The sequence below is a fragment of the Etheostoma spectabile genome, chromosome 2, assembly GCF_008692095.1.
Source record: "Etheostoma spectabile isolate EspeVRDwgs_2016 chromosome 2, UIUC_Espe_1.0, whole genome shotgun sequence".
In the NCBI taxonomy this organism is placed as follows: domain Eukaryota; kingdom Metazoa; phylum Chordata; class Actinopteri; order Perciformes; family Percidae; genus Etheostoma; species Etheostoma spectabile.
This window is the reverse complement of record NC_045734.1, coordinates 8,170,154-8,181,045: the sequence shown is the minus strand read 5'-3', so window position 1 is coordinate 8,181,045 and position 10,892 is coordinate 8,170,154. Positions and strand designations below refer to the sequence as shown.

General features: G+C 41.7%; 2 protein-coding genes across 3 annotated transcripts in view; both read right to left on the bottom strand.

The window, feature by feature from the left end:
- Window positions 1-10,892, bottom strand: part of LOC116697972 (LIM and calponin homology domains-containing protein 1) — a gene marked incomplete at its 5' end in the record, with an annotated part of 28,071 nt that overhangs the window by 6,085 nt on the left and 11,094 nt on the right. Inside the window, 6 exon segments of the mRNA XM_032529639.1 lie at window positions 250-924; window positions 1,577-2,222; window positions 2,402-2,559; window positions 2,687-2,816; window positions 3,446-3,484; window positions 10,157-10,358. Of these exon segments, the coding sequence (XP_032385530.1) occupies window positions 250-924; window positions 1,577-2,222; window positions 2,402-2,559; window positions 2,687-2,816; window positions 3,446-3,484; window positions 10,157-10,358 (1,850 nt within the window).
- Window positions 5,415-9,773, bottom strand: LOC116697977 (uncharacterized). Of its 2 annotated transcripts, XM_032529659.1 has the most exons (5): window positions 9,687-9,773; window positions 8,922-9,230; window positions 8,455-8,724; window positions 6,673-6,930; window positions 5,415-5,916 (listed from the first exon to the last, which is right to left on the bottom strand). In XM_032529659.1, the coding sequence occupies exons 2-5, from the start codon at window positions 9,218-9,220 to the stop codon at window positions 5,514-5,516; spliced, it is 1,230 nt and encodes a 409-aa protein (XP_032385550.1). In that variant the 5' UTR covers window positions 9,221-9,230; window positions 9,687-9,773; the 3' UTR covers window positions 5,415-5,513. The 2 variants fall into 2 exon arrangements, with proteins under 2 accessions (XP_032385550.1, XP_032385542.1); XM_032529651.1 differs by lacking the exon at window positions 9,687-9,773 and having other exon boundaries at window positions 8,922-9,631.

Below are 10,892 nucleotides of genomic sequence, written 5' to 3'. Positions count from 1 at the left end.
CAACCGACAGAGAGTAAAGGCAACAGCATTTCCAGTGTCTCAAAAGCTATTATGACATTTCTGTAGGTTGTTCCTCACAGTGTATTGTAAAGAACTGAAACCCATGGGTGTCTGGAGGGTTAGAAGAACACCATCTTAAAACCAACTGTCTTTTTGAGAATGACCAGCAGTAATGTGAAGCATATTAAATGGACAAACACACAAAAAACACAGGTATTCTGTCCTTAAACATGCCACTTGTAATATTACCTGTCCATTACTTTGGATGTCCGGGTGATGTGGCTCCACATGCGTGAGCTCTGTCACGATAGTTGTAGTGATGGTACAGTTTCGACCTCCAATCAAGGAGCTGATGGCAGAGCCTAAAGACGTGGTCGATCTTTCTGTCTTTGGAGATGGCGCTTGCTCTACCGTCTCCTGATTTGTCGCATTAGACTTGGAGGGAACATCTTTCTCTCTCTGTATGGAAGGAATGTCTTTTTCCATCTGCTCAGAGGGAACGTTTTTCTCCGTTTGTACGGAGGAAACATCTTTCTCCATCTGTACGGAGGGAACTTCTTTCTCCATCTGTACGGAGGGAACTTCTTTCTCCATCTGTACGGAGGGAACTTCTTTCTCCATCTGTACGGAGGGAACTTCTTTCTCCATCTGTACGGAGGGAACTTCTTTCTCCATCTGTACGGAGGGAACTTCTTTCTCCAGCTGTTTGGAGGGAGCATCTTTCTCCAGCTGTTTGGAGGGAACTTCTTTCTCCAGCTGTTTGGAGGGAACTTCTTTCTCCAGCTGTTTGGAGGGAGCATCTTTCTCCATCTGTTTGGAGGGAACTTCTTTGACCTCCGGTGGCGAGTGTCGAGTAGATGTAGGTAAAGTAGAAACAGATAAATCTTCTGTCACCTCTCCATTTACTCGCACCAACCCGTCCATCTGAGTGTGACACATGCATAGTCAGGATTACATGGATATTCTATTTGTCTTATTTAGCAAGAGTCACACAAACTAATGGATGTCATTACTATGCTCTGTGGGGCATTTTGAAGATATGGTAAACTTATAGCCTTGTTTAACTCAGTCAAGGCTTAAGGGATCAGTTGCTGCTCCTGTGATTTTATTATTATTCTAGGGACTACTTTTTTTTCTTCAAGGTTTAAAGTTCAATCCACAACATTACAGAAATGACAGCACAAACCAACCCTTATGACTTAAGAATTAAGAATATAGGAAAAATTAAACAAAATAAAGCCATAGATAAACAAAGGGGAGCATGGTCGACAACATGATCAGTGACCAGAAGCCAAAGATCTTGGAACTGGTATAAACTGTAAGTTTATAAGTAAATATATTTGTATTCACACAATGTTTAAAGAGAAAAGGGGATTAGGGGATTTTTTTATCAATAGAGATCAACATTAATATCTAAATCACAAAAAATGCTGTTCAGTACGAAGCTGCTTCTGTTTTTTAAGAAGTTGATACTTATTAGAAGTATTATTAAATACACATTTAAACTGCATGCAGAGAATAACAGATGGAACAGTGAACTGTTGACTGGTGTGACTGACTGATATGGAGCCCTTACCTTGACAGGTTTGTGTCCAGACAGTGTGTTCCTGGGCTGGCAGTAGGGCTTGGCTGCCAGCAGAGGGACGGGTCTGGGAGATACAGATGGAGATGAGGGGAGTGTGTGTACAGGCTGTGTGGTTTGAGGCTGCACCTGTGGAATATGAGGTGGCGTGTGTTTGGCTTGAGGCTTTGCATCTCCTGTAATCGGTTGTTTTTGTTGTTTGGTTGGAGACTCTGTCAGTTTGGATTGAGGTTCATTCAGTTCTAGTGACCGAGGTGGCACATGGTCTGAGTTTGTGACCGGGCTGAGAGTGTTGCCAGGTGTCGGGGAGCTGGAAGGGACAGAAACTGATGTCGCGTGTTGAGCAGTTGTTTTTGTCTCCATCTCTTTAGGCTCTGTGTGCCAGTGGTCTTTTATAACACGTGGTTCTGGTTTGTGCAGAGGTTCTGAGGTTTCATTTACAGGTGAAGTCGTTTTGTGCTCCGTATCCACCTTATCAAGGTTCTGTTTGGGATTTGCAGTGGATCTGGGCAGTTTTAGGCTGTCCAGTGTTGCATCACTGATGGTAAAGCGAAGAGCATAACGCTGTAAAACCATGGCAGCTTCCTCTGGAGTTGCTGCATTCCTGTAGGCGTCACACAAATCTGCCTCTCTACGCTCCCTAGAATAGAAAAATACGGATAGAGACACTAAGCATTTGGTGTTTACGTAGTGTTTCATATATTGTCGGTTATATTTTTTTGACAGGGATCACGGTTTGAATATGGCTTACTTTAAATATGTTTGTCTCATAATAAGAGCCATGTGCAACAAAAATATGGGCCTCAATATCATCCTTACTTCTCCTCCACGATCTCTTTGTAGGTCTTAATGCTTTTCCTCTTGTTGCAGTCACTTCCCTCCTCCTTCATCCTTTTCTCCATCCTCTTCCTCTCTTCCTCTTTCTTGATCAGTTCCTGGGACGTGCTGCGACGCCGATTCTTCCAACGAGCCAATTCCTGTCACGATTTCACAGTGTTCAAATAATGGCAGCGTTAATTCAGGATTGAATAAGATACAAATATTTTCCCTTTTATTTAAATGGACCCAACATGCTAAATGTTAATGTCATTCCTAGTCACTTACATTTTGCCAGTGGTCGTCATCTTCCTGAAAGTTGTTGTACTGCTCGTGCATGCGCTCATATCGTGATTGGCTCAGTGGTGGTAAGTGTCCAACCTCTTCCTCGTTAAGCATGTCACCCATGCTCACACTCCTAGAGAGGAAGAAAACAGTATAATCTTGTATAAATTACTGCATCACTTGACTTACATACTCACTTAGTCTAATTTGGCTCTGGAAAACATTCAATATTATTTTATTCATTGTTTACGTTGATTACTTATAATTGCCCGGTAATGTAAAAAATTAAAAACAAGTAACAGGGAGGGGAAAGAAAACTGCCTCCTTTTCAAAATGAATAGATGATGTAAACAAAGATGGTCTACAAGACATGGACACAAAGCAAGACATACTTAGACACAACCAATAGCAATCCAATAAACACAAATATTACAGTGTAATTCTTATTGTTATTATCTGTATATTGTGGATTTATATTAGTTGCATATGTGCTGCACCACACCTCCACACAGTAACTGAAATATGTTACTGTTTCCATTAACTAAACACAAAGCAATTGATATAATAACTAAAAAAATAATAATAACAGCAAACTAATTTTGGCAAGACAAACAGAATTTAAAAAAAAGATGAAAAAAAAGCTGGGTGTTAGCGTTCGTACATTAGTATATTTTTGGACTGTACTCTTGAAATTGAACGTGCACAGTGTGTATATATTGTTATCATTCATAAGCTCATCCAGATTCATGCCGACAGACTTACTCAGTGTCCTTAGACATAAAAGCAACTCGCCGGCTCATCCTAAAACAATAGTGAATAAGAGGAAACAGCAGATGAGGGAATGGACAGCAGCCTTATTGCTAATGTCACACTTCATACTGGATGAATGGCAAAGCTACATCTGAGAAGGAAGTGATGAAGACACAAAAAGAGTTCAATGGGCATCTCACATGATGGGAGGTAGATCATCGTCATCCAGCCAGAAGGGTTTCTTTAGTGGTTGCTCGTTCACGTCTCTCTTTCTCTCCTCTACCTTTCTCTCAACTCTTTCCTCCACACACTGCTTTTCCAGCACAGTCTCCACTTTACGAGTCTGGGCAGCAGCAGAACTGGGTGGAGGGGTGAGTGATGGAGAGGAGAGGGGCTCAGACACATCAGTGACAGAGATTGTCATGTCTCCTTCCTTTCCATCCTCCTCCTGCCTCTCCCTCAGCCCTGCACACTGAGAGAGGTTTGGTGCTTTGGAGAGCTGGGCCTGAGGTTCTGCTGCCACGGTAACCATGCTGCTAAAATCCAGTAACAAGGCCAAGATTACAAGGCAATAGCTCAAAGGGTAAATCAAGACTGCATCACAGAAAACAGAAGACAGCAGTTTTCATTGGAACCACGTTTTGCTCAAGATATAGTCCCTATGAAAATGACTGACAGCAAGTTGTGTAGTGTGGAGTGTGGTTTAAGGGGCATTTTTTTACATGTCCCCCTTCTGCATGTGAGGCCAACACTAAATTGCTAAAGTATCCTTTCTAACCAATTATTAAACTCATTTTCTGCTAAATGAGGAATTGATTAATAGACGGTTGACCGTATTTGACTTGTGTCTTGGGTTCTAACAAACTTTAAAAGATGGACATTTTAAAACCGGTCTGGCTAGATAATACTACACGTAAGCCAAACCAATATGTGTTTTTGGCAAGACTTTATTTGATATGTTTGTGATTTCTGCTTGGAAAGAAAATATGTATTTTGGTACTAGTTATACGAGTATTAAAAACAATGTTCAGTTGGTAGGATAACCTGGAATTTTTTTATTTTTTGGATTTGGAATTAGTCTAATTAGTCCTGTATATTACATAGTTCTTTCCCAATAACCTACAAGAAATTATTAGAAAACAACTTTTCTTTATGTAATTTGGGTGAAAAAAAAACAAGAATTTCAAATACTACAGAGTCGTGTGATTCAGCATTGATTTACACTTTGAATACAACGACAGCCGACTGTTCTATACTCAACCCGAACCAAACAAAGCCAAGGTTAAACCTCATCAGCAAAAGAGCAAAAAGGCCAGAAAAGTCCATAGCAAACACAAACTCTACCAAGCCATATCAGAACCACAACTCTAATAATCCGACCACAACAGCAAATCAAAGTCGACAAGTCCTTCTATATTCAATTAACACAAATGAAACCACATCAGACATCCAGCTGCAGGCAATCAAACATGCTGGCATGGAACCAAAACAACACAGTCAAGTCAGAAGCAACTATAAATCATCCACAGAGATGTGTTAATGTTAGTACTGCAGGCCATTTAACTTACAAACACAAACAAACCTTCATCTTTGCCAGTAAAATGTGCTTTGTTAGTTGCAGTAGTGGCAGATACCTCAATCAATTCATCATTTAAACACAGTAAATACCTTTCACTAGCCATCTTCTCTGTGAGTTTAGGCTTTCTGTGTAGTGCCTTTATTGGAGACACTGGGGCAATGTCATATTTAACCGATCCAGGTACTGGCAGGAACTGATTGATGGCCTGGTTGGTTCTGATTGCACTCCGTTTTTGGAATGATCCGGTCCTTCGAGCCATCATATCATCCTTCTCCAGGTCAGGCACAGGCTCATTTTCATCATACTCATCCTCCTGCTCTTCATATTCACGTTCGCTGTAAGACGTTGCTCGGATTACAGTCTTGCCAGGGTGTAGTTGAGGTTTTTCCATGGGAAGTCTGGGTTGCTGTTGCTCCACTCTATGAGAGAAACTCCTATAATTGAAATAACTAAACATCAAGCTGGAGAACCTCTTTGAGGACGCAAACCACACCAAGCTTGTTAGTGCCTTCTCATACTGTTAGACACACAAATCTCAGCCCACCTGACGTTCAGTTTTTTGCTCCGGTCTGCCTGCACTTTCCTTTCGTTCCTTGGAGCAGCATCAGTTGTGACCTCTTCTTGTGTGTAGCGCTTAGTGCTGGGCAGAGGCAGGAAACTGTTGTAAGTCACTGTAGAGGTGCTTTGTTTATGGAAAACACCTGTCCTCCTCGCCATCATGTCATCTTTCTGGAGATCTGGGATCCTCTCCACTTCCTCCTCCTCCTCCTCCTCCTCTGCTCTTTGTTCATACTGAGCCAGACAAGCATCCAGCTCTGCAGGAGTTAGAGGGGTTTCAGGGGTGCAGGGTGGTAGGTCAGCGGAGGGAGCGATGGATTGATTGACGTCAGGTCCATTTACCTGGCTGTGAGAGCATCATATAAAGCTCAAACTGCAGCAACAGCGATGGATACTATAGTCTTACAATCCAGCTGTGAACATGCAGAAAAGCCGGCCACAGGTGCTGACTAAGAGTACAGAATACAGATTGTAAACGTTGTAAACATTTCAAACTAAAGAACATTCAAGAGTTTCCCAGCAACAAATAAAGGGTTAGAAAAGACATGCAAAAAAGAATAAATAAATAAAAAAGACCTGTGAGGACATTTTAAGCTCTTTGACCATCAGAGTCAAGTGATAACATCCAAGATATGTCAAAAGTGAACAGATAATATCTCAGGAGAAAAAAAGGTTACACAAACATTACAGACATGCTTTAATTGTGCATTTACTAGGTTGTTTCTGTAGCCTTATTTTTTAGGCTGATACATAGGCCAATACTCTTTGATTTTTCTAGCTCTACTTCTCATAGCAGCATATACATGCATGTGTGTGCGCACGTACTGTAAGTGTGTACCTTTGTTCCCTATTACAACTACATTCATATCAGCCAGTGCAGAGAAGTGCATCCAAACTACCTAATTTACCATTTCAAATATACTTGAAATTTAAAAAACATTAAAACAAGCAATTCCATTAAACCATATAAATAATATTCCAAAAGTAGGCTAATGGAAGAGAAAGGGACCTATTTACTTCTCAATGATGTCCACACTAATACAAGATACAAGCCAGTGTAGCTGTAGCACTGAAGTTGTCTTGTATAAGGCCTCGTCCATACCTGCGTTCCCGCTCTGAAAGCAGGGAGCCCAGGCCAATGGTAGGCATGGCTACAGTTGCCTTGGAAAGGAGTCGTCTTAGCAACTCTGTCTCCTCCCCTTCACTTGAAGTGACTGTGTCTACTGGCTGCTCGATCTCAGTCACGCCCCCAAAGGTCACAACTTTGCTGTGACCTCGTCCAGCCTTTGCTGATCTGCTGAAAGGACTTCCATAATTTTTCTCCAGACAAGCCTGACACACAGGGGACGGGCTAGCCTCACTGTAGATACACTTTCACAAATGAAGACACACACACACACACACACACACACACACACACACACACACACACACACACACACACACACACACACAAAGCCAGCAAAAAAGCAGGAGGAAATAAGGAGGGTGGAAAAGAAATCATGAGCAACCAGAGACAGAGTGAGAAGACAGACTGTGAAGACAACGGTAGGACAAGGTGGAAATGATGAATCAAACAGGAAGTGTGAATGGATAGAAGAGGACAAAGCATGGGACTGTGCACTTAAATCCTTTTAATGCATACGTACATTCACAACATACACACCAAGCTTCTACTCTAGGTAGTCACATTTTCCTGGTAACTGCTGCTTCTCTGGGAACACAACAATCTCTTTATCCTATCTAATGACATCAGCGCTGAGAGAAAAACAAAGCCAAAGCAGTGCTCACAGCCAACAGTCGCCTTTGGGTCACACACATAGAGTCTCACACACATCGGCCAATTCCCTGCTATTTTTCAATGCCTTTCAAAGAAGACTGAAGAGGCCTGACGTGCACAATAGTGAGGAGAATAAACAAGCAGATGAGAACATGGGGAGCAACAGAGCTAGAAGAGAGGGGAAACTAAGTCTAAGGGATATAGCTGCTTACGAAAGGATACAAGGGACTAAAGACAGCCCAGAACTAAAACTCTTCTTTTTATATTTTTGATTGTTTCGAACAATAAAATATGAATAAAATATATGCAAGTAAACCTTAGTCAGTTACTAATTACATTATGTATTAACTTGGTGATATTTTTGGATTACTTAATCATCTAATGTGTTACATCAGTCAGAGAATTTCCCAGAGCCCAAGGAGACATCTTGAAACTGATTCTGTCTGTCTTAATAGTCTACAGTATTAATAACAGGATAAAACAGAAAAAAGGCAAACTTACATTTGAGAAGTTAAAACCAATAATCTTATGATCCCTTATGATAGCAGATATAATCCTTGTGTCTTCTGAAAGGTAACTCTTTAGAGTTTGATGTCAAAAAGTTAGAATTAGTTTAAATGGTACTGTAACAAATTAACAGCTGCAAAATGTTAAATAAAGTAAAAGTTTTCTTCCAATTCTTAATATTATTTTAATGTTATATGCACTCATTACAAAATATGCAATTATATTAGGATTCTAAAATAGCTGACAGATAAAGAGTCATGACACTTTCAGATAATGCATATTTTGTAGTAGTAGGTGAGGATACAACTGACAAACTCATGTCTTTCAAATTGAGGTACTGAATCCCTATGTATTCAACCTACTGTGTGCGTTTAAAACATACTATATAGTGGGTTGTAAAATCATATGAAAGTCTCTGCAGATTAAAGATCCTCTCCTGCCTGCAATGATCTGCTTCAAACTGGAACTGAAACTAGAAGCACACACACACACACACTCTGCACATTCTCTCAGTCATTATCAAACCACACACTTGACGTACAACAGCTTTTAAGTGCTTTGTACTACATGTGTGGAGAAACAGAGTGTGTCGGGCACCTGGGTTCAGTCATCTTGAGTCTCTCCCACTTCTGCATATCGGCCTGGCTCATGGAGGCAGAAACAAAGCTTATTGGTCCATCCCTATGAGGGAGGGGCTTACTCTGAGCCCGTCTGCGAGCCAGGTCATCCTTCTGTTTATTAGGTGTCGCCTTAACCTTTCCCTCTTCTCCCTCTTCCTCTCCATCCTCCTCTTCCTCGAGGCGAGAGGCAGAGTTGAGGAAGGGGTTGTCTCTGCGTGTAATGATGTCAGGAACCGCTTCCTTCCGACTGTCCAATCACAGAGCCAGCACAATGGCATCACACAACACACGTCACATTAAAGTGGAGCACGCACATGTCAAGCCACAAATGACCACAAGATCCCGAAAAAAGAAAAAGTAGGAAACTAGGACAGAAAATTTAGCAGTGACTTAGAGAAAAAATAGAAAAAAAACAGCAACACACACAAACAAACACTGGCTAACCTGATCTCCTTCTCCTGCAGTGTTTGCTGCGAGGCTCGTCTAATCCCTTCCCAGCGCTCTCTGTCTTTGTTGCTACATTCAGGTGAAGGGACAAACTGATGGACCTTGGGAGAAACGGGGCCACGGTGAGCTCGTCTGGATGCCAGGTCGTCTCTACGAACATCTGGGACTTTTTGCACCTCTGCCTCCTCTTCCACATCAGAGGAGGAGTCCCACACAGATTTGTGAGAGCTCAAAAAGTCATTATCGCAGCGGAGGATAATGTTCGGCGACGGTGACCTCACTTCCTGTTCCACCATTGTGGGAGGGCTTGGGTTGGAGATGGGATGGGGGGGCAAGGTCATTTCAGTGATAATCAAAAATCCATTGTTGCATGTTGTGAGCAGATATAGTCACATGCAAAGTTTGGATTTGAAATGCTTCCACAAATATTGTAATATTGCAAGGTTGTTAAATATAGAGTTCACAGGCAAACGTATCACCGTGTGCGTAAAAAAAAAAAATATATACCACATCAATTAGGTAGCAATTCATGGCCATTAAAACTTATACTACAATATTAATATCTGACATTATTTAACTCAACCTCTCCCATATGTGAACCACAGAAAAGTAGCAAGCAGTTAGTCAGATCTGTATGCCAACACAAAAAACTCATCATTAATGAGCCACTTTGCTGCAACCATTTACCAACACAAACCCAAAAGTCAAATTTCATCACCAGTGTGAATCAATCACCAGGAAAAAAAACACAAACAAAATTACAATCATAACGCTCCGTTAGTGAACACGACCAATAACTGTCAAACCACAGCAGCAGCAGCTGTCATGCATCTCCTCTCTGACCTGCTGTAGCGGACAAAAGAAGGCAGAACTTTAATCCCTGCCTTCTCCAACATCAGCAGCCTCTTCTGCTCCAACACTCCCTGGGTCACATTCTCCTCTTCCGGTTTTAGTTTCCCCCCATTGTTCTCAGGTGCCCAAGTGACAGTTTTAGGAGTTTTGCTGTGTGGTCCAGTTTTTTTGGACTGCTCTGGAGTGGATTGAGGGTGACTGGGGAACAGTGTGTAACAGCAGGGCAAGATTAGGAGTGAGGAAGTTTGTGTGTCATGTGTGATTTACCTTTCCTTGTGATCAGTTTTTGTATTTTTCCATTGCAGAAGTTGGTAACTTGTGTTGTGAAAATGCATCATCTACATATTACTTAGTTATTGCACTGATGTGTTGGTCATTACCTCCGCTGCTCTCCTTCCTCTGTATGTGGTTTTCGCCGTGGTGTCGGGATGTAGGAGCTGGCGTTGGTTCGGTTGGGAAGGAACTGGTTAAAGGGAATCAAGTTTCTTGATTCACTGCTGGCTGTCCGTCTGGCCAACATGTCATCCTTCCGCACATCTGGCCTCCTGCTGGGGGCATCAGCCTCCGAGTCGCTGCCTCGCCCTGGGCAACAACAAGCAATGGAGCATAAAAGAGAAAACAGTGAAGAAGGTTAGAAAGTATGTCACAAAACATTTTTAATTGCTTCTTGTATAATAACCTCTCCAAACGCTATACAATTTTCAAGACATATTAGCTTCAAAACACTGAAAGGGTAGTTGTGTGCAGTAAGCAATTTGTAGATTTTGAACAGGGGGACTAGACCTGCGACTAGCAAACCACCCAGTGTATGACTCTTTTGATCACCCTCCCAGCAATGTAGTTTAGAGAATATTATAGATCCAAGACAAAGCAGATAGAAAGGCCAGACACAGTGGAAAAAGTAATTACAAATCTGTCTGCTACTTCAGCACCACAGACTGGGCTATTTGGATTTATGGATTTATCAGTACACTGATATTCTAGAGCCATGGTCGGGGCCACAGATTCTAACTTGCACAAACCTCAGTCAGATAACAGATCAATGAGTCAGACCAGCATAACATATTCAACTCAACAACCCATTTGCCCTTGCACTCACACTGCTACTAGGGGATT

Excerpts from the sequence above, each read along its gene's own strand:
- LOC116697977 (XM_032529651.1), bottom strand. The coding sequence starts at position 9,265 with ATGACCTTGCCCCCCCATCCCATCTCCAACCCAAGCCCTCCCACAATG. Across the intron at positions 8,725-8,921 it reads CTGCAGGAGAAGGAGATCAG|TCGGAAGGAAGCGGTTCCTG; the intron begins GTTAGCCAGTGT and ends GTGATTGGACAG. Across the intron at positions 6,931-8,454 it reads CTCAAGATGACTGAACCCAG|TGAGGCTAGCCCGTCCCCTG; the intron begins GTGCCCGACACA and ends GTGTATCTACAG.